The sequence below is a fragment of the Podarcis cretensis genome (genome assembly GCF_951804945.1).
Source record: "Podarcis cretensis genome assembly, chromosome: 4".
NCBI lineage: Eukaryota > Metazoa > Chordata > Lepidosauria > Squamata > Lacertidae > Podarcis > Podarcis cretensis.
This window is the reverse complement of record NC_137173.1, coordinates 5503796-5527323: the sequence shown is the minus strand read 5'-3', so window position 1 is coordinate 5527323 and position 23528 is coordinate 5503796. Positions and strand designations below refer to the sequence as shown.

The 23528-nt window shown below is 44.4% G+C and overlaps 2 protein-coding genes across 2 annotated transcripts in view; one reads left to right on the top strand and one right to left on the bottom strand.

Annotated features, from left to right (window-relative positions):
• The window catches only part of LOC307214995 (secreted frizzled-related protein 2-like), a 187868-nt gene that overhangs the window by 105802 nt on the left and 58538 nt on the right, over positions 1-23528 (top strand). The gene's annotated exons all lie outside the window — the stretch shown is intronic.
• NUMA1 (nuclear mitotic apparatus protein 1) overlaps positions 1-23528 on the bottom strand; it is a gene marked incomplete at its 5' end in the record, with an annotated part of 76244 nt that overhangs the window by 38099 nt on the left and 14617 nt on the right. The window contains 1 exon segment of the mRNA XM_079973249.1: positions 300-370. Within this exon segment, the coding sequence (XP_079829375.1) occupies positions 300-370 (71 nt within the window).

The window sequence follows — 23528 nt, the reverse complement described above, 5'->3', positions numbered from 1 at the left end:
ACATCTCATTGCCCGTTTTGTCATTGAAACACAGCTGGTTCTCTCGCTACAACTGCCCTGTTTTTACTGCCAGTTTTGCCTTTCCTAAAGTAAGATGTTTTACATCCCAGTAACTTGTTTCTCACAGGGAAGATCTGCTGGATCAAAAACGCAGTGTCGCAAAGGGAACTGTCAGCTACACAAAGCACTTTGGACAAGGATAACAGAGCACAGTTAGCGCAGAGGGAAAAGAAGGCACCAGAGCACAAGGTGTGGCCACATCCTAAGCAGCTACGAAGAATAAAGAAGAGGCATCTTACCCAAGCAAGGAGAGCTGAGGCTCTCGTGTTGTGAAGCGACATCTTGGTGCTTTGCCAGGTTACCTTCCAACCTAAAAAGGCCAAGAGAAAGGGGGAAAGAATTTAAAGCTTTGAAATTAAGTAATTTTCACTCCCCATCAAGAAATCACACTCCAACAGCAAATAACATAAAAGTGCATCTGTTTTGTCCCTTGTGGGAACCTCAGCTCCTCTGATAAAAGGGAAAGTGGGCTTGAAGCTTTATGATCAGCCCTTGCTTCTTTAAAGTTCTGGACAGCTGTTACTCAAGTATCTGGCTTTGTTCAATATTTTTACAGGTAAAGAGAGAGAAACACACTTATTGCTTTCAAGGCTCCTCGTCCTGCCTCAGACCTCTTAACCAGCAGAAAAGGCCCGCACCAAGGTTTAGTGTTACATTCCTTGATAGCAGGACTGTAAATGTAGGCTCATAGGAAGCTACCCTACAAAGGGCTGGCCAACAACATTTGTATTAACAATATTTCATGGTTAGGCCGGTCAAATAGTATGCATTTTTCTGTATTAATGTGACATACCAATGGGGAGCTTGATTCAAACAGGATTTCTATCAGCAATATAAAATCAATCCATCATGACAGCTTCACTTCTCCATCTACCAGTCTTTCTACCCCCACATCCTGCAATGATTTTGTAAAAGCTGAGTCAGTTATCTTTTGCCCTGGCCAAGGCCAGTCTGTTTTCTTTAAAACAAAAACAGGCACAGAGGACTGTACCATCTTAGACGTCTAGGAGGATGACTGTATATTTGAAAGCTTTTAGACAACGCATAGGCAAAACATGCTAGTGAACATTCAAATATGCAAACCCCTACAAGTATACATATGACAGTACCGTGCTATTCAAAAGTCTAAAAAATGACCTGGGAATGCCTGGATTGGCTCCAAGTGGAGAGGAACAGTTGTGACAAAATAGTGCATCACAGAGGCTTCCTGTTGTTACGATCTCCACGTACAAAACTAGCACGGAAACTAAACAAGCTCATGGAGTATTGAGAACGTTTAGTAAAAGTAGGGCTTTTGCAAACAGCAACTTTGAAGAAGAAATAGGAAAACAACTGTCCAGAAGCAAAGCAAACACAAGGCCCCTCTTTCAACCCCAACCAAAACAAGATTTAGCCTGCCCTAAGCTAGGGCTGCTATTTGCCCCTGTTACTTGGCCTGGGAAGGAGGACAGAATGGGATGTCATTCCATCTGTTTTGACTTGCCACTTGTTACTAATGACAGGCCTTCTTTGAACCTTGTTATGAACCAACATCAAAGGGAAGGGGAAAACCTGGAACCAACCATTGAAAACCATAGGCATGGAAGTTTTGAGCCTAGTGTTTCCTTCCTAGTGTTTTGTCTTACGTGTCAAATATTTTTACTCCTTGCTGTTATTTTGCATCAGCAGTGGCTAACCATTTCTTATGTGAAGGACCACAGTGACCCATGGTCAAACCCTCCAGGGACCACAGGCCAAGATCTTCTGTGGCAATTCTTAAGGGGCTTTGGGCCCCTTGCAAAAACCTTTGGGCATCACAGTATCACAACAGAGTACCTATAGGAGCGCAAAACCCTGGGGGACACTCAGTGCTTTTGGCAACATGGCATCACAGCATTCTGGAGGGTCTTGCAAGCCCTGGAAGAGCCGCTCCCTGCTTTGCTGGCCTTTTCTCACTTGGCCTGGGAATACAAAGCTCTGCAGCTACAAAAGCTGAGGCTGCTGAAGAGACTCTTGGGCTGCGGTTTGCTTAAGGTGCTTTGTTGGTTTTTTGTTACTAATTAAGGATATTAATTAATATTAATTGTTGTATCTTTAGTTTTATTCTTATGATTTATGTGGACATTGTTTCAATTCAGTTGTGTACTTTTTGATGTGTTTAAATTATTCCGACTATTTATGTTACGTTTGTAATTATGTAAATCTTGTTATGTTGTAAGATGCATTGAGCATGGTTTTAATTATGGAAAGATGGCATACAAATAAAATGATGATGGAAAAACCCTCCTGGAGAAATATATGCAGCTTCCAGGTGGAAGGAAGTTATCTACCTATATTATACAGAAACACAAGTGTTTAACAGTTTGACTAATTGAGTGTCATATATTTATAGACTCACAGAACTGCAGAGTTGGAAGGGATTCCAGGGATCATCCAATCCCAACCCCCTGCAATGTAGGAAATCTCAAATAAAGCATAATGACAGATGGCCATCCAGCCTCTGCCTTAAGACCTCCAAGGAAGGAGAGTCCACCACCTTCTGAGGGAGAGCACTGCAAAATGTTAATCACTGCACCTGCTTGGAAGAATAAAAACCAAGGCATTACTCAACCTTCAGAGCAGCATGTCTGATGGTAATAGAAGACTGAAAAGCCAGGACTACGGTCAATGCTAAACATACTATTTCCTCAAGAAAGCACAAGTAATGTCCCTCACAGCTCTTTCCAGGACTTCAGAGAGACCACAACTATAGGAAATAACAGCTCTTTTTAGCTATGCTCTCCAATTTAAAGCAAAGGAAAATACAAGTCAGCAGTACAAATAAAAAAAAAAAAGCAGAATGCTCACTTCAAATCGGCAACAAAATGCCCTGGTTTACTTGTGGCACAACTGAGGCAAGCTTGGATTTCACACAAGTTCTCAGCTGCAACATTTCCTCATTCTAGAATTCTAGAAGGCCTTTTCCTTCAATGTGTGAGTCTTCCAGCATAAAAAGCAGTTAGTTGACAGGAAATATGTGGGAAGCTGGCTTGGAATCCTGTGCTAATGTACACAAAACGACGCGGCTGAAATAGAAACATGCAAAACAGGCATTTGTAATATTGGGCATGTGTTCAAAAATGGCTTTAGTAATTCTACACAGTAACCTGTTACAAGCCATCAGGTCCACAAAGCAGCACATTAAAATTTCATGTATGAAGCCCCATATCAGTTGTTTTTTCTGTAACTGCCTACATGCCAGTCATAACTCTCAAAGGACTCACACATTTTATCTGCATGCCCCCACTTCCCAAGACTCAACTTGGAGTAGTAAGTTTATGCAGCTTACTGGATTACACAAACAGGTGATTTATATTTTTTTAAAAAAAAATAACCCTGTGTACCAAGGGTGTCCCCTGAATATGTAGAAGAAGCCACTATTGTTTTTGGATAGTGCTGTTTCGTTTCCAAATTACAAGCACACAAGTTTACTGCTGGAAGGGGTGATCAAGGCCCCTGAGGAAACACTGGGAACCTCTATGGCTCCCCATTAGTTTCTATTGCTGCCTATAAAATGTAGGGTTGGTGTTACAATCACAAGGGCTCTTTAAAACACAAAAGGAGGGACACACACCATACTTTAGAGATCCTAGATTCAAGAGCCCACCGGCCAACACTGACAGGTGGAGGAGGCCACCCACATGTCAATGACCTGGTGCCATTTATTTATGTAACAGGATTTATATACCGCTTATGTCAGAGGCTTAGTGCTGTCCAGCTGGCCATAGATAAGACTCCGGGCTCCCAGCCAGTTCCAAACAATTGATTTATTTGACAAAGTTCAAACGTACATCTCCAGCGTTTCCATTAACCTCCTTCCCCTTGTGCGCAGTTGCTCCCTCTAATGTTACTTCCTCCATTTCCGCACCCAGCATGCAAGTCTGCGAAAACTCCTCCCCTTACTTCCTCTGTGTACAGCATGACTTGTCCCAGGCTCATCCTCCTCCCCCTCTACGTCAGACTGACTGTCAGACGACAAGCTGCTGATAATCTCTTTAGGCTCTCTATAACTGCTGGTTTCTGTCCTTTCATCTTTTCCCGTTTGCCTCTCCCCGAATCAAAACCTAGAGGGAAGCTAGTCAGGACTTTAAAATTGGAACCACCCAGAGAAGAAGCCCACTGGAGGAGCAAGAGGAAAGTCTCACCAGATGTGGCATCTCAGCCCCAGTGACAAAGCAGCAGAGTGAATTCAACAGCAGAGCAAGGACAGGGAAGACTACTCTCCTCACAACAAATCCTAAGTTCCCAAAGGAAACTAACTCAATAACCTGTAAAAACAGATATGCAGAGAGAAAGCCAGCTGGGGCACAGCATGCAGTGTATTGTACAGAATACTATAATGCAACTGTCTGCCTTCTGGACAGAAGTCGTGGGGGTGTGATTAGTGCAATACGTTCCTGGCCCTCAGGGAACCAAGTTCATTCTCCCAAGGCCAAAATGGTTGACCTGCAGAAGCTGAGAGAGAGGTTGGTGGACAAGGCCTTTGGGGACTTGACAGCTGCCACGCTGTCGTGGAGAATGAGAGTCTCGGTCACTCTGAGGAAGAAGGAAATGATCTCTTAGAAACCTGCTCCACAGTAACTCAGAGCAGGGCTTTTAGTGTGACTGCCTCTGTTCTGCAGAACAGCATTTTCGTTGAAACACTCCATATGCTCACTGTCTGCATTTTCTAGAAACAACTGAAGAGGCTAGGAAAATGCCTCAGGCTGGCTAAGGCAGAGGAAACCCAAACCCAATGCAGAAAAGTTACTGCCAGTAGGAGAAGGATTAAATACATATATTTATTTAAACCTTCTCCAAACGTTTAGGCCCATCACATGCACACGCACATTTGTCAACAAGTCATATTTTGACCCAAATTCAAGGCCAAATAAGGACTAACTACTTTCTAGAAGTTTCCTTTTGATCTAGTGTAGGTACAGTATCTGCTTATATTTCATGGAACTGACATCAGCCATCTATCCATGTTAACAAGTACTGAAGCCAGAGATCAGATCTTGGGATATGAAGCAAGGGAAGACCTGAGCTGCATTTGTAAATACAAATCATGCCCAGTGGGACAGTTTTGCATGGCTCAGATTCTTAGAGATGCCATCTGGACTGGGAGATGCCAACACATGCCTTGCCAAGGCAGAACCTGCCTATGTGGCATAAATGCTATGGATAACCTTGGCTACTGTTTACAAATATACTCACTTAGGACAGTGCTAACAAAATACTCTGCTGGTATTGTGCTCCTGGACCCCCGGAGAGCATGACTTAATGAACTCTGGCATGCAAACTGGCTTTGGTAAAATGCTGTAAATAAAAATATGATCATAACTGGCCTTTCTCAGTTTCCTAATAAAATATCTTTACATTAAACTTCCTGCTCTCCATTCAATTTTGGTCAACATTAACTCAGGCCACAATCCAAAATCTCCAAAAGAGAAGCCACTCCTCCATTAGGCATTCCCTCACTCCACCCCACCCCACGCAAAAAACCCCAGCAAGATGAAAAGAGAAAACTCTAAAGGTTGATTTGGCCGTAAAGAACATCCATCACACATTGAAAAGTGGGGAGGAAACTAAGAAGCTCAGTTAGAAAACAAGGCACAGGACCACCAAAGGCTCCTTTGTGTGTACTTTATGGTATAAACTACTTACGCCAAAGGTTAAAGTATACATTTCTACAGTTACCGTAAGTCACCAAGCCTGATTTGCTCCAGAGCTTTATGAAATGTGTGAATATTATTAAGACTGCCATGAAGAAGATCTGCCATTTGTGCATGCAACTAGGCCTTTTTATCTTATCCCTACCGGAAGTGGAATGAAAATTTCTATATTGTTTCACAGCACACAAACTCCTGTCTAAATGTGATAGCACCAAGGAACAAGCTCTTAAGCAACTAGACAGAAGCCACATGCTAAGGTTCCAGTCTCCAGAGGAACTCCAGGGTGAGACACCCTATTCCATGTGTGTGCATGCATGTGCAGACATATGTACACAGACACACAAAGATCTCCAGTATCACTCTTTCTCGCCAGGCCACCTCAGCTAGAGCAGCCTTTGCTTCCTGTGGCTGTCAAACCACAGCTGACAAGAGGAGATCAAACACCCCTGAGCAAAGAGCAGTTCTCTCTTGTGAACTGCTCCTCCCTAACAGCTGCCTGCAGAACTGCAATCTCCACATCTCTAAAATCTATTGGGGAAAAAATCATTCATTTGAACATTTACAGATTTGTCTTCCCCATTTTTTCCCATCATCAAGACAAAAAACAACTTTGTCTCTATAAAGCAGAGCACAGACTCATCGTGGATAGTTCCACATTGTCCTTGTGTTTTGCTCGTAGGAAAGATAGCGGTGGTGGGTCAGAAACACCCCTTATAAGGTAAGTTTCACCTAGTGCATTAGCTCCACTTATTTTGCAGGGGGATCTCATCATAATGATCTCTGCTTTGGTCATCTTGTTTTTTTGTTTTTCTGAATAATATTTATTAGCAGTTTAAAGATTACAAAAGAAAAGAATTAAACAAGACAAGACAATACAAAAACAAAAACACCACACAACCCAAACCCTAAAACATTGAATCAACCAAACAAAACGAAAACAATTAAAAACACATCCATTAATTTCGATATCGTAACTTTCGTTCACTTGTTTCAGCGACCTCCTCACACCTCCCTTTTTGTATTCCACTTCAATTAACTGTTTCAGCAATTCCTTTCCATCTTCCTCTGTTTTCCGTCCTGTAATTTATCTTAACATATTCTAACCTTGCTTTTTCCCTTTAATACATTTACAATCTATCTGTACCTAATTCCTTATAACATTTCTGCTAAAGCCATATAACTTCATTCCATCATTTTTCTAGCATTCATTAATTTTACAATATTTCTGTAAATAATCTTTAAACTTTTTCCAATCTTCTTCCACCAACTCTTCTCCCTGGTCTCGGATTCTGCCAGTCATTTCCGCCAGCTCCTCTCCCTGGTCTCGGATTCTGCCAGTCATTTCCGCCAGCTCCTCTCCCTGGTCTCGGATTCTGCCAGTCATTTCCGCCAGCTCCGGTCATCTTGAGGGTATACTACTGCAGTGCACTTTATACGGGGCTGCCCTTGAAGACAATTCAGAAGCACAGCAGGTGCAATAAATCACTGAGCAACTGCCAAATGTCAGGAGAAGAAAGCACCTTTAGCCAACATTGCAGAAATTGCACTGGCGGCTTCTCAACTTCTGGGCCTAATTCAAGGGGCTGGTGATTGCTTCTAAATCCTTATGCCAGACTGTATCACATACCCTCACACATACAGAACCTACACACATAAGACATGCAGCACACAGGTACATACCTCTCTCTCTCACACTCACACATACACTAATCCCCGCTGCAGCACTGGGATGTCACGGCTAAATGGCCGCTGTTTCTTTAATGCGAATAAAGCTGGGTCTGCATGACTCTGCACCAAGTTGTATATATAGAGTGAGAAATGTTAGTAGGTTGCTGAGGCTGGTGTTTTGGTTGGTTGGTTAGTTAGTGCTGGTGTGTATAGTTATTCAGTCGTGTTTTGCACAAAGACTTTTAAGAATAAAACTCTGCAAGGATATTCTCATGGACTCTTTTATGCAGACAAGGGTCCGAGGACCAGGCTGAAGAGACAAAGGGAGGTCAGAACCTTTTCCTTTCTTTTTTTGCTTTTTACAAACACTGACATGGGATTGGTAGAGAAGTTGGCAAAGCAGAATGAAAAAATAAAAATAAAAATTCCATGTGGGAAAATACACTAAACATAAGCACTTAATGCAATCCTTATAGAAGAGAAACACATCATCTCAAATAATCCCCTAGACTGCTAACAGTATTTAATTCCTTTTTCAACGAAGGCTCTTGTGGCACCTTAGAGACAAGCTAATCCACTATGGCATGAGCATTTGGGGACCACTTGCTTTTTTCACACGAACAGATTCTGTACTGAAATATCAAAACTGACAATGTCAGCTTTCATAATACAAAAAAAGGGGAAGTGTCTATATTTCATAACTGCAGGTTAAAACTTGCAAGAGTGCTGTAACTACCTGCTTGGGGTTCAGAAATTAAACAAGCAAGCTTCCAACACACAGGGAGATTTCTATGCCCTGTGCAGCAACTTTTCTAAATACTGACTCTGCAGTTTCATGGCCACAGCACCTTCCCTATATATCCAAATTTTATTTTGATCGTATCTGCTTTGGCTAGAAATCCCATCCCTGGGCAAAAGGATTAAAATACAATTTCATGCAAATTTGGTGTTCCTTTTTAATGCTGGGATTCTGTAATCCTTGGTTCATGGTCAGTAAGACATGCATCTTTCACACAGCTGATAAACTAGCTAATACACAGAAGCTACTGTTGTAGAGATTATTTAAAATGTTGTTTCCTACAATACATTGAAACTCAGGTGGCAGGGTGTGCGCAAAAATAAAACTAAAGCCCATCACTTGTAGAAGAATCCCTTCCGAAAGCTCCCTAGCAATGGCAGTGGAATATCTGTAGGGACACTAAACAAAAAAACCCACTCTAGATTACACACTACAGGAAAATGATGAGCCAGCTATCTTAATTTGCAAAGCCTACTCACTCTGATCTGCTTCCCAACCACTTTTTAAATTGCCACAGGAGACTTGTGCATGTGTTGTATTTATAGATGAAATCACCAGAATGCTCTCCAAAGAAACCTCTCCAGATTCTCTGAAAGAGTTGAACCATATGGTGCAAACAGAAATATATATTTAAAAAATTGTCCAGTAGCACTTTAGAGACCAACTATGTTTGTACTTGGTATGAGCTTTCATGTGCATGCACACTTCTTCAGATACCAGACCAACTAGGTTTGTTGGTCTCTAAGGTGCTACTGGACAATTTTTTTATTTCTACTGTGTCAGACTAACACGGCTACCTACCTGAATCTAGAAACATATGGTGCAAACTGTGTTAGAAACTCATATAAATAAGCTAGGCACAAATGGCACCTTAAACCTGGGTTACAGCTGCAGCAACGGAATGTCGATACAATTCTACGATTCTATGATCTCAACTACAATACTTGACTGCATTGCTCTTACAACACTTCACAGTATACAAGAAAGAGAAACACACACAGTGGAAATGGAAATGATATTAACTATGGACTAAGGCAGAGGTTTTTAAACTTTGGTTGCCAACCTGCTGCCCAGAAATCTCCACATATGCTTACTATATGGGATCACATAAGACACATCAGTCAATGTATCAGGCATATAAACTGTGGTAAAAACTGCCTCCAAGGTAAGCAGGCAAGCAGCCTATTGGAAACTGCATGAAAATAGGCTTTTCCCCACACTATTGATGTGCTACGAATGAGTTACATTAATATCCCTTGGCTAGCAAAGCTTCAGATTTTTGGGGAAAAGCTATAAAAATTTAATAGATTCACATTTGCTATAGTCCTCTGTTGACCTTTCAGCCCTTCAAGAAGCTTAATGCAGTCTTACAGTTTACAACAAGGCAAGCAGCAGGCCAGACTCAAGCAACACACACAAACAGATAAGCAGGATGTTAGCCAGTGTTAGAAACTGAGATATGAAGGCTAGGAGCTAAATGGCACCTTAAACTTAGGTCATGGGTGCAACAACAGAATGTATAGGCACACTTTTTAAATAACAAGAACGATAAAGCTGAAGATTAATGAACTGCCACTAAAATATTATGTTCATTTTTCACATGGTCTAGTCCTTGCCCTGCCCACCCCCCTAATATTCTTAAGAGGGTCTCTTCTCCAGCCTTCAGAGAGTAGCTGGAAGTGGGGAGAAGGAAAAAGGTCCTTCTTTTCTTCCACTCTGCAGTTTTAATCTGAAATCCTAGGCGCAGTACTGCGTCCAGAGCTCAGAAACTGCTCGCGCTAATGAAATTCCTTGTTGCAAAATGCGCCCAGAACAATGGGAATTTCGAACACTGGCTTTAGCACAGTTGCACAGGGTACAAAGATTCTTAACACTTGCAGCACTTTTATAACCAAACATTTAAGATGGAAGCACATCATTTGGCAATGTTGCGGGGGGTTGGACCGAGGACTCTCAGGCATTCCTTCCAACTCTACAATTCCATGATTATACCACAAAATTTCCTACCTAGTACTGTACACATATGTAAGTTTTAGTGCTAAGACGGGAGAGATAAAATTCCTCTGCCTGCTGTTTATAAAGATCACCTCTACATAGCTTTCCAGTCCCCACAAGTGTGGTGGAGTGGACTGAAAGTGTTGATTGTGTTAAGTGTGTATACATGAACACAACTACCAGTTCTGTGATATATGTGTGGCTAGTGCATGTGTGCTTGTGACCAGGGGGAGGGGGGACAGAGCTGCATGCATTTGAGAGGTGCCCTACTCACCATTGGAATGTGGCCCCCAAAAGGTTGGACAAGTTCCAATCTGGCCCCCAGGCTTAAATAGGTTCCCCACCCCCCTGAACAAGTTATTGGGGTGGCTACTTTTAAATATACCTTAATGCAAGCGCATACCACACCTAACAAAGCCTCCTATTTTCAATTCTGTCTCTGCTGTGTTAATGCTGAGAAAGTTACTTTGCGTGTCAAATTTTAGCGGGAATTCTATATGGACATCCAAACTGGAGGCTTCTCAACAGCACTTTTTCATTAAACCGTGAAATGTGAACACTAAGGGAGCACTTATACTCAACTAAGGATTTCTGTCTTCTAGGAAATACTATGACAGAGTGACCAAGCAGATACACAAAATGAAGTTACAAGTGGAATAGTTAGAAGGGGGAGAAGAAAAGGATATATTATTCTCACATTGGCCAACCAGACGCCTCTGAGAAGTGCACAGCACAATTGAAAATAAAACTACCAATATCATGCCATTGCACAAATCTATGGTGCATCCACATTTGGAATACTGTGCACAGTTCTAGTCACCTCAACTCAAAAAGGATATTGTAGAGTTGGAAAGGGCAATCAAAATGATCAAGGGGATGGAGCAACTGCCCTATGTAGAAAGGTTGCAGCATTTGCGACTTTTTTAGTTCAAGGAAAAGGCAAGGGATTATAAAGTTATGCATTGCAAGAAGAAAATGTATAGAGAAAAGTTTTTCTCCATCTCTTGTAACACTAGAACTAGTGGACATCCAATGAAGCTTAATTGGAAGATTCAGGGGGGGGGGGAATTACAGTGGTACCTCTAAGTTATGAACTTAATTCATTCTAGAGACTTCCGGGTTGGTGCCTCCGGTAATGGCGGAATTCTTCTGATCGGGAGGAATTTGCCCCGTGGGAATTTGGGTCTGGTCTGGCCGTCACGGCGAAGGCAGAGACCCGCAAAAAATCACAGGTGGGAGAAGCCTGTGAGCGTGGGATTCGGCGGGCACCTTTTGCGCCTCCCCTACTCGCGGGGAAACCCGGTTTCGGGGGTCTGGAGTGACGTGGGGTGAGCGGCGCGGTGCTTCGAATCGTCTGCTTCTTCCACGGAGCGAAGCCGCATAGCTGTTGCCAGAGAGCGCTGACTTTTTCCTGTGGACAATTTGATTTTAAAGTAATTACCCATGAGTAGAGCTGAAGCGGGAGAATTGGACTTCTAAAAGTTTAATTTGGTATCGTAACGGGGAGGTTCAATACAGGAAGTCTGCCTTCCCTTTTGTAAATAGACTGAAGCATTGAGGCTGCAAGCTGAAGCCTTGGAAAGCCTATTGTAAAGGACTAAATTTCCATCGGTAAAGAACATTAAACCCCCACTTGGAGGCAGGAGAAGAGGGGGGGAAGTTGTGAACTGAATATGCCTGCGGGAGAGAGTGAAGAGAGTTAAAATACCGCTGGAAACGGGCTGCTAACAGGACTGACGTTCTTTGGAAGGCTCACTGACAGCGATTAGAACGTTCATTGACAGCTAGCTAATAAGAGAAATACATGGTTTCTACTGTCTCCGTCTGCTTTTAAAAAGGAGTAAAAGTAACTGAAAATTGAAACTACATTGTTTGAGCTGTGTTTAAAAGAGGACATTATTGACTAATATAAACAGAAGCTGTTTCCCCCTAGAGGAAGCTTTTGAAACTGTTACAAGAGCTGGGCTGGGGAATTTCCAGATGCAAGATAAAAAGCTGTGAGACTCTGGGATTGACCTTGAATCGGTTAAGTGTTATGGCAAATGGAAAGGAAAAAACGGACCAGTCAATTCCTGAAAAAACATTAAGGTCTGGGAGGACTTGGCAGCAATCTAGGAGAGCCTCAATATCAGGCCCCCCTGCTTCTTCCGCTATTGCTTTTGTAACAGTATATTTAAAATCAAGAGGAATGTCGACAGAAGAGGCCTTAGCGGTTGCATTAAGTAAGATAAGTGATTCACTGGAACAGCTTAACAAGAAAATAGATGTGACAAACGCGAAAGTGGACGCTGCAACTATTAAAATTGACTTAAATACAGAAAGTATAAATAATCTGGGACAAAAGGTGAATATCAATACAGAAACAATCCAGAAATTGATATAGGAATCTACATTGATATGGCAGACTGCGGAGGAAGCTTGGGAGAAAGCCATTGCTGCTGAATGTAAAGTAACACAATTGGTGAGAGATAGAGTCCCAGCCTTACAGAGGCAACATGATGACCATAAGTCGACGCTTGCTATGATTGAATTTAAAGAAAAACAGACGAATTTGAGGATCAGAGCCCTACCTGAATTGGAGAAGGAAAGTTTGATAGACTTCTTCACACAGGAATTTGCTGATTTTTGGGACTTGGATCTGGGTCAAGAAGAGTTTAAAACTGTGAGGGCCTTCAGATTTGGAAGAGGAGGGAAAAAAGAGAAGAATAGAATAAGAGACTGTTGGCACTACCAGAAGAACCTAGAAGTACAACAGCCAAGAGTGGAAATTTTTAAAGATGTCCCGAAATACCTTTTGGATCTTAGGTCTAACTACGGAGATTTGGCTGCCCTGCTGAGAAGGAATAAAATCATCTTTAGGTGGGAGTTTCCCCAAGGTCTATTCTTCAGCTTTAAAGGAAGGAAAATAAAAATAAGATCAGTAGAAGACAAAGTAAAGTATTTTTGTATAAATACGAAGAAGATCTGCAGAAGGGACTTGGAAAAGAGCTAAGAGCATCGGACAGAAGATCACCAGGTTGATGGACTATATGGAATTGGCGGAAATGACTGGCAGAATCCAAGACCAGGGAGAAGAGTCGGTGGAAGAAGATTGGAAAAAAGTTTAAAGGCTATTTATAGAAATATTGTAAAATTAATGAATGTTAGAAAAATGTTGGAATGAAGTTATATGGCTTTAGTAGAAATGTTATAAGGAATTAGGTATAAATAGATTATTAGAGTATTAAAGGAAAAATAAGGTTAGAATATGTTAAGATAATTATAGGACAGGAAATAGAGGAAGGTGGAAAGGAATTGCTGAAACAATTAATAGAAGTGGAATACAAAAAGGGAGGTGTGAGGAGGTCGTTGAAACAAGTGAATGAAAGATAAGATATTGAAATTGTATGATGTGTGCTAAACTGTTTTTGTTTTGTTTTGTTTATTGTGTTAGTGTTGTGTAATCTTTTTATATTGTATTGTATTGTTTTTTCTTTTTTCTTTCCTTTTTTGTAGTGTTTAAAAGTAATAAATATTATTTTTTTAAAAAAAAAATCATTCCAGAGGTCCATTCTTAACCTGAAACTGTTCTTAACTAGAGGCATGCTTTCGCTAATGGGGCCTCTTGCCCACTAGTTTCCCACAGGCATCTGGTTGGCCACTGTGAGAACAGGATGCTGGAATGGATGGACCACTGGCCTGATCCAGTAGGCTACTGTTATGTTCCTATGAGTGCAACAGCATTCTCCACACTGCTAATTCCCAGCAACTGTCTGCTGCCTCCAACAGTGGAGATAAAATTGTTTAAATAGTACTTTTCAGTTGCTGGTGGATATGTTAGAGGCAAATACCACTTGGGTGCCCGTATTTTCAGGCTCAATTCATTTGAGGAGCCAAGGTACCCCTTGCTCCAGAAGATGTCAGAACTTTCACTGCAACATTTTGAAGTCACCGAAATTCCCAAATGCAAATCCACATGGATCATATTACAATAGGCCAATCTGAAGAAATGGTGTGTGTTGCCACCACCAGAGTTGCTTGCTCTAGAAACAGGAGCAGCTGGGTGAAGCGAGGGCTTTAGCACTTTATAACACAGCTGGGCAAGTTTTCCGGAAGGTAGCAAAGATGGTGGCCTCCATGAGCCTAACCACAAGACTGCTGTTCCACTCCGCTATGGATGGGGATTCACTGCAATGTTTTGTGGCAAGTCCCTGTTTGCATCTTCTGTTGTGCAAAGGGCAAATAAATAAGTTTAGGTACTTCCTCAGGGAACTGTTGTTCTAAGCCCAAGCTAGCAAGTTCATGCCATCAGCTCCAGAACTGAGAAAGTTCAGCTGGGGCAGCCACAACATCCTGGGTATTAAAGAACTGTGTGAACTGAGAGGAAGATGGAAGGAGAGAGCCTGTCAAGGGAGCTCCTGAACAGGTTATGAATGACAAGTGAAAATTCTATTTTATTGGTCCAACTTCTGCATCCTTGTTTGTTTTAATATTGGAGATTGCAAGCCCCTAAGTTTGTCGACAGACAGGCAGTATAAAAGCACAGTAATAAGCCACTTTAAATTGGTCAATGTATGATGCTGCTGTAGCCTATCTCTGCTTCCAAGGCTGCCTCAGTGATGGGGATGTGGGGACTGCTCAATGGCTGGATACTATTTCATGCCCTACCTAAATATTTAAAGGATTTTTCTTCCCACAGCTGGCTTGCAACATTTATTTACCACACTCAGCTTGCATGCTACCGTTGTCTTTCAGAGCTAAAAAACTAATCCAGTGAGCCCAGTGTGCACCTGAACTCTGACAGGAACAACTGCTACTCCAGCACTCTGCCATACCCCTTTGGACTTTACCCCTGTGGCTCAGTGGCAAGGCAGAAAACTCTGAGGCAAGTTAATCTGTCACCAGGCACAAGCAAACCAGACAATTTATCCCCAGAAAAGCAGTCACTTTAACAGTTCAGACTTGGTAGGAACATCCTCTGCCTGATGAAGGTAATGAAAGTGATAAATGTGGTGTGTGTTTCTCCCATCTAACCCACAAATGTTAGAGCAATTAAAAACTTCAATTCATGAAGTGTCCTTCCAAAATCTCTTTTCGCCTCACAGCTTCAATAAAAAGCAAGGAATGGTGTTCTACCTCTATGCTGCAGATTTCTGGGGCAACAGAACTTTAGGAATTAAGAGAGGCAATAATTTTAAGAGTCAGATAACTAACTGTCTACAACTATTTATTTTTGAGCAGGCTAAGCAAAAATCCTAGGTGTCAAAGCTGCAAGATGCCTCAATTTTCTATTACAGTAATCTCTTTTAGCTGTAATTAAGAAATGAGAATAAGGCTACCTTCTGGTTCCATCAATGCCCTCTCCCCCCTCCAGTTCAGACCAACATCCCATTCAGTCCTGCTTTCTTGTTAGCTCTGGGCAGGAAGATGGCATTAAACATAACTTAGAAAGCCCACTGAGCCTCATCCACATAAATATGGCATGTTTCTGCATAAAGGAAAGAAGGTATTTTGAAGACAGACTTTTAGATAACCACCTGCCAGATTACCAGAGGAAAGAACTGCCTGCAGGTATCCAGACTCAAAAGGACATGTGAAGTAGAGAAGGCTCAGAGACTTTTCATACAAATAATGTGCCATGAATGACTACAAAACATTTGTGTGAGCACTTCACTTTTTGTAGATGTCTTGGACTTCATACACAAAAAAGTTGGCTCATTTGTTGAGAGCATGGGACAGGCAACTTCAGAAAAGTGGAGTGTTGTTCTGCAGATGGGGCTTCAAGGAAGAGGAACACACCTGTCCCTCCAGTATTCCAGAATTTTTGTTTATTGAGGAAAAAGACTTCTTTTCCAAAACAACCATTATATACACTATATTGCAATAAAATGCATAGGTGGGAACTAGCAGCCCTCTAGCACTATACAACACAGCCGGGGAAGAGAAAAGGTGTCCTTTATCCCTCTCCAATGCCTAAACATTATTACAAAGCTCACATTCCAGGATATTTGGAGACTCTGAACAGCAGCATTCCTCTTAGGAGCTGGAGATGCACTGCAATTTTTTGTTGCAATCCCACTAATTTTCCTACGGATTCACTGGGATTCTGAAGAACAGAAAAGCTCCAACAGTTTACAGTTCAGCCATGTGTAGGGGAGGGGAGGGGCGACACACACAGAGGCTGCTTACAGAAGCGTGCGACCTAATCCCAAGGTCTCAATTTATCTTATGGATTTTACCAAATTCTGTGGCCCTGCATTTTCCCCATTGCTTGGCAGAGAACGAAAAGGGGTCTGCCTTTAGGTATGAGGCACACCAGATACACCCAGTGGTTTGCAGGTCCAGGAAGAGCGAGCTTCTTAATTTCAATGAAGGGAGGTCGGCAGGCGGGAATGGCGAAACGCAGCAGACCTGATCCTCTCATTGCGAAAGGCAGGCCTTGTCTTCTTGAAAGCCTGCCAGCCCAAGCTGCACACCAGAGTGGCAAGGGCAACGTTTCTTGGGCATCTTCGAGGCAAACGCAACAACACTTCTGATGCGCTTTCCAAGCGCGCACTTTTGTACCTCGATCCCTCCAACTGGAGGCCAAGCAAGGCGTAGCGCACCCCCCTCCAGGCTTGCGGGGGGAAGAGCAGCATTGCCGCGCAGCCGAGAGTCATGGCGGCAGCAGAGCGCACGACCAATCGGCTTGTGGCGCGAGCAGGCGGCGCGGAGCAGCGGCGAAGGCCGCCTTTCGGCGGAGCTTGCCTACAGCCCACGGGCACCTTTGCAGAAGGGGCTCGAGGAGGAGGAGGCGAGAGCGCCCCAGGTCGCTTTCTCCTCCCGCCCTTGTTTACGCTCTGCTCTTCCCCCTCCGGTCCCTCCAAGCTCTGGCGCAGATTAAGAGGCCAGGCGGAGGGAGGCGACTGGAGGGGGCGTGATCCGCTCTCCAAGAGCCCAGCGAGCACGTAGCCCGCGGGGCTGGCCTGGAGGCTCGCCGCTCGGCTCGATGGGGCTCCTTCGGGCAGGCAAGCACAAGCGCGCACCTCCCCGAAGCCCGCTCACTTCGATCCTCGGGCCTGGGCGGCGGCAGAAAACAGGCCAAGAGAACATGCTCTCTCCCCCCCCCCCCCCAAATCCAGCCCTCCCCTTTCGGGAAAGCGACCAAGCCGCCGAACTCCCGGATGTTGGCAAATGCCAACTTCGCCCCAGCAGGCAATGCCCGCCTGCTTTGCGCTGCTTCGGACAAAAGGCGGGCACGGAGGAGACTCCTTGCTCGGCGCCTCTCGCGGCCGCGGGACTCTGGGGAGTGGGACGAGGAACAGCCGAAAGGGGGAAAGGCGAGAGGCGGCCCCCTCCCCGCAGGTTGTGTGCAAATCAAACCAGGCAGAGCAGAAAAAGGAAAGAGAGAGAGAGAGAGAGAGTCTTTGTTCAGGCCTTACCGGACTTCTAAAGCCACAGTTTCTGGGCGCCAGATTTTTAATCCGTCATTAGGGTTTAAAATCTGGAGAGGAGAGAGCCAAGGGGAGGGGGGAGTGAACGCGCGCGCACAAAAGAAAAGTTGTGGCTTCGCTTCTCGGAGAGGGAGGCGGGCGGGCTGACAGCAGCAACAGCAGGAGGCGGAGGCGTCGGAGGAGAGGGTCCCTCCGCACCAGCAGCGGCGCCACCGCTCCTCCCCTCGCCGGGCCAGGAGCCAGGCGCACGTCACACAGCAAGGAGTCGGCAGGCTTTAAAGGCGCCCGGCCCAGGGAAGGAGGAGCGCCGGCTGAGCCACTCGGATCCCCCCCCCCCGCGCGCGCCAGCCTGCTAAATGCTTCTCCCCACCCCGACGCAGAGACAGGCGAGCGCGATGCCCTGCGCCTCCTGGCCTTCAAGGCGAAGAGGGGCGCCCCGAAGGACAGGCGGGTCTTCTCCTCGCCGCCTTTCAATGCCAAGTTGTCCTTAGACGGAGGAGGGCGCGAGGTGGCTCCTACTCGCCCAGAGGCCAGGAAGTCCCGATTTGCCACAGGCAGGCCAGGAGCTGGTTACAAAACCTACAAGATGGAGCTCTGGGTTCGGGCAACAGATGCTACCTCTGAAGATGGGTCGGACACAGCAAGGGCTGGAAGGGCAGCCACGTGGGATTTTATCAGGTCCTCAAGACCTGCATTTGTGAGCTGCTAGTTTTCTGCAGGTGGTGCTGTGGTCTAAAGCGGAGCCTAGGGCTTGCCGATCGAAGGTCGAACCCTGCGACGGGGTGAGCTCCCGTTGCTCCATCCCAGCTCCTACCAACCTAGCAGTTCAAAAGCACATCAAAGTGCAAGTAGATAAATAGGTACCACTCCAGCAGAAAGGTAAACAGCATTTCCGTGTATTGCTCTGGTTCGCCAGAAGCGGCTTAGTCATGCTGGCCACATGACCCGGAAAAACTCACAGGACGAACATCGACTCCCTCGGCCAGTAAAGTGAGATGAGCGCCGCAACCCCAGAGTCGTTCGCGACTGGACTTAACTGTCAGGGGTCCTTTACCTTTACGTTTTCTGCTCAAGGCAAAGGGCTTGCTTTGAACTTGCCAGCTGCCTTGCTTCTTGTGATTCAAAGGAATCACTCCAACCCTATATGCCATCCCTTGCACTCCAAGAAGACCCTCTTGCAAGTGCCTCTACCTTGTGCAGTAGGTGGGCAAGAGTCTTCTGGATGCTGAGACCCCAGAGTTGAAACTTCCTGCCTAAAGAGGTTCCATTTGCAACTCCTCTACTGCCTTTCAGGTGGAAACCAAAGACCTTAGTAATGGCTTGAATATTCAGCTTTGACAAGGGAGCTGGGGGTCCAGATGCTTGCTCAGCCATGAAGCTCAGCAGGGGTCAGGTACAGCATCATAGCTTAACCACCACATGGGAGGAATGGGCAAGGGACACCACGTATAATGACTTTAGTTCCTAGAACGGAGGAGATTAAAATGTTATACTTAAAATATAAAACATGATCTTACTGCACTTGTTGTAATCAAGGTGCTTGTTAATTTTACTGCTTGAGGTTCTTTAGTTTTTGTATTTATTATGAAGCAAGGGCTCCTGTTAGAGCAGAGGCAGTTTGTAATTTTTTTCAAATAAACAAACCAACAAATACCCTATAGCTGTGTCCTGGAAATACTTTGTGCAGAAACCCTCCTTTGAAAAAGCATGTGCTGCATCACATCTCTGTTCAATTGATGACCTGCTGTGATGAGAAGCAAAGTAGCTTCCGGCAGGGAGTCTTTCACTCATTTAAGCTAATCCACATATTTTCATCAAAGAGGAAGATACCCTGATCAGTTTGGGGGGGCCGCTGCCACAATTGCATTTTTGTTTTGTTTTGTTTTTTTGAGAAGCAAAGCAGCTAGTAAGCCTGATCTTTATTAACTGTTGCAAGAGGGTGCTCCCCCACACACAGGAGAGAAGAGGAGGACCCCAAGCCATGTGTGCAAGCCCTTATATGGACATTTTAAATTGCCCGCCCTGGAGTCCAAGACCATCCCCAGAAACATCATAACCACATCACAGAAAAGGCGGTCTACAACAGAACTGCTGCCACAATTGTGATGCTTTCTACTCCAGCTCAGAGTTGGTCTCCAGGGGATTAAAGGTAAAGGTAAAGGTACCCCTGCCCGTACGGGCCAGTCTTGACAGACTCTGGGGTTGTGCGCCCATCTCACTCAAGAGGCCAGGGGCCAGCGCTGTCCGGAGACACTTCCGGGTCACGTGGCCAGCGTGACATCGCTGCTCTGGCGAGCCAGAGCCAGAGCCGCACACGGAAACGCCGTTTACCTTCCCGCTGGTAAGCGGTCCCTATTTATCTACTTGCACCCGGAGGTGCTTTCGAACTGCTAGGTTGGCAGGCGCTGGGACCGAGCAGCGGGAGCGCACCCCGCCGCAGGGATTCGAACCGCCGACCTTTCGATCGGCAAGCCCTAGGCGCTGAGGCTTTAACCCACAGCGCCACCTGCGTCCCTTTCTCCAGGGGATTAGGAAGGGAATAATTTTAGAACCACCTTTCATAGCCCATTGGGAAGGCCAGGACTCCTGGTAGTGTCTTACAAGGGGTTAGCAACACTAGCCAGACCTTCAAGAGCCTCCATTTGGAAAGAGCATTTGGGGGTCCTCTGGTTTCTGAACTTGTAAGACCAGCAGCATTATGCACAAATGGAAGTGTATTAGCACTAAAATAGGAAGGGCCAGGAAAATCATGACCTGTGGGTTGCAGTGGACCAGTGAGTTTTTACATTTCCTGGGAGTGATTTTTAACTCATCCCTCAAGCTTGCATAGGAAACTGAGAAAAAAAGCTGCCTGCAGGCACCACAAAAACTCACTGGCCCAAATGAACACACAGTAATGCAAGGATTCCTCTTTCCCTTGATGCGGTAATGATAATACAGTGCAAACGGGCTTTCAGCATTTTTATAGCTTCAGTCCTCATCAGATGGAAAGCACAGCACAACACATGTATAACATTTACACACAGAGAGAATGGACAAGCAAGCTAATTGCTTAAACAAGGGAGAACCAACATAAAAATGAAATGTAGAGAAATGCCGTGACTGGGAGAGAGAGAAAAGAGGTTGCCATATCTTTAGCCCTTTCTCTGTCTGCTGAACTGCAGGACACTACATTGGAAACAGCTGTTAAAGGCTGAGGCACATTCCTGCAACAGTCCCATGGGACATTAAAGGCCTCCAACCAATGAAGGGGGGGGGGGGACTTACCTCTTGCTGCTATTATCCCACTGCCCTCAGAGAGGTATCAATGCAGTTTTGTTTTCTGGAATAGAACAAGTCTGCTCGCAGCAGGTTCAGCTGCAAGAATAAACCAAAATGGCTGCTATTTTGGCCTACAGAATGCCCCAACACACAATTGTAGCACAATCACAATATAGGTGAGACTATTATTTTCCTGCCTGAGAAGGGCATTCCTTGTTATTTAAGGGGCACCTAATTTGAGCTGTGAGGCCTGCAAACAGACTTAACACTTGCCAATGCATCTCCAAATTTCCCTGGGCTCCTTAATGGGAGTGCAGGAAAACATCAGTCATTGGGATTGCCATTTTATTACTGTTATTATTAAAATTTATATACCACTTGATTGGGGGAAAAGAAAAAACCTTGAAGCAGCTGCATGCCAGAGCCCCTGCCAGTAACTTTAACATTCCAGTGTGATTGAGGGAAGGTCAGGGGGGAGAAGGTGAGTGGGGAGGAGACAGATACTGTTGCTGCCTGCTCTGCTTCTCACCTGCCTACTGTGGGGTAAAACTGGAATCTCAACTCACAGAGAAACAGAACATTAGAAACAATACATGCACCACTGTCCCTGACCCATGTTTGCCTGTTTACAACAGAGGTGGGGAACCTCATACGCAGCTACTATTTGTGGCTCAAAGAATAAAGTTTCTGTTAAGGTCAACTGCATGTTTTATTGTACATTGATAAAATATTTCAAAGGGGACCTCAGTAGAATATATACTTTATTATTATGTATATAGTATAGTTGTATGATGCCACAATCACTTTTCATGCTAAAATGTAATTAATGTGTTAAAAAAAACAGTTATTCTATTTTATAATTTTAATACCACTTTGAAACATTTGTTTGTTTATTAAATTTCTAAACCAAACTTGTAAAATGTATCTCAGTGACAGCTGAGTGGGGATCTGAGTCCAAATTCACTGTGCCTTTGATTTTCTAACTCTCTTCAGGGAAGAGTTTCCAACATTCTCTGCCATAAACCCCGCAATCACACAGCAGTTTTGAATTATACAAGCTGAAGGAAGCCTACAAGCAGAATGTCTAAGTGAGTGATACACAGAAAAGAAACCATAGTCTCTGCCATAAGCTGTATACTCACTTGGTAGCCTTTTACAATTTGCTCAGCCTCAGTTCCCCGCCTGTAACTTTAAAAAGAACCAACGGTGCCTTGCTTTGTAGGGTCTTTAAAAGAATGAAAGAGAAAATGATTGCAAGGCACTTGAAACCCAATCCTATGAATGTTTAGTTAGAAGTTAGGTCCAATCGAGTTCTATGTGGCTTACTCCATACAAAGCATGGATAACATTGCAGTCTTAAAAGTGCTACGAAAGCATTTAGAGTTCTTATTTGCTTTCCAGTTTTGCACCATTCAGATCTCATGGCCAAGGATGACTAGTAGCTGTCCTTTTATACCCCAACAAAGAGGGGGGAGCCAATTAGATCCTTATGAGCAAGTATGCCTCTGGAATTCAGTAATACACTGTTACTGCCATGGGGTGGGGGATGACATAAGTGACACCCCCTCCATGCCTAAGCCCAGTCAGGATGATGAGCCTGAATATCCCCTTCGCCACCACACAAACACAAAATCCCCTTTTGCCCTTCTTACTAGTACAGTTGTACCTTGGTTCTTAAACAGAATCCGTTCCGGAAGTCTGTTAAGACTTCCAAAATGTTCTGAAACCAAGACACGGCTTCCGATTGGCTGCAGAAAGCTCCTGCAGTCAAACAGAAACCGTGGAAGCCACGTCAGACGTTCGGCTTCTAAAAGCAGTTCACAAACTGGAACATTCATTTCCGGGTTTGTGGCGTTCGGAAGCCAAAACGTTTGAGAACTAAGCTGTTCGAAAACCAAGGTACAACTAATCTTCAGCAAAGAGGGTCAATGGCAACTTGAAACCTGAGACTAGAACCTACAGAAACTTCAAATAATCATTAAATTTCAACAATTTGACCACCATCAACAAATGACTCCTCTTGAAGTGGGGAATCCAGGGCTTCATAATCCCACGAGCATAAGGTCATGTACTCCTTGCTCCTCCCTAAGGTGTGACCTTAGCTTCACAATGTGAGGCAGGTGTTCAAGGACAAGTACCCCAGACAGAAATCCATCAGTATAGTTAGTACACTGAACCCTGATTCTCTCAAAGGATGCTCTGAAAAGCCTCACTGCTAGAGGATATGTAAATACTTTTACAGTGGCACCTAGAGTTAGAAACACCTCAGGTTACAAACGCTTCAGGTTACAAACTTACCTCAAGTTGAGAACTTTGCCCCAGGATGAGAACGGAAATTGTGTGCCAGCGGCGCAGAGGCAGCAAGAGGCCCCATTAGTGAAAGCACACCTCTGGTTAAGAACAGTTTCAGGTTAAGAATGGACCTCTGGAACGAATTAAGTTCATAACTAGAGGTACCACTGTATTGTTCTTTGGGAAGGGGTAGCTGGAAGGTGTTGGGAACTTACTTGATTGACAGGGGTAGCAACCAGTTTCATGTTTCTGCCTGGCAACCACTCCTCCTTTCTGCTGGTTTTGTAACATTTTGATGATGATTATGAGTGATGTTTCATGGGAAAGCGGGAAGGTTTTAAAATCTCTTGCAACTCCTTGCACGGGGTT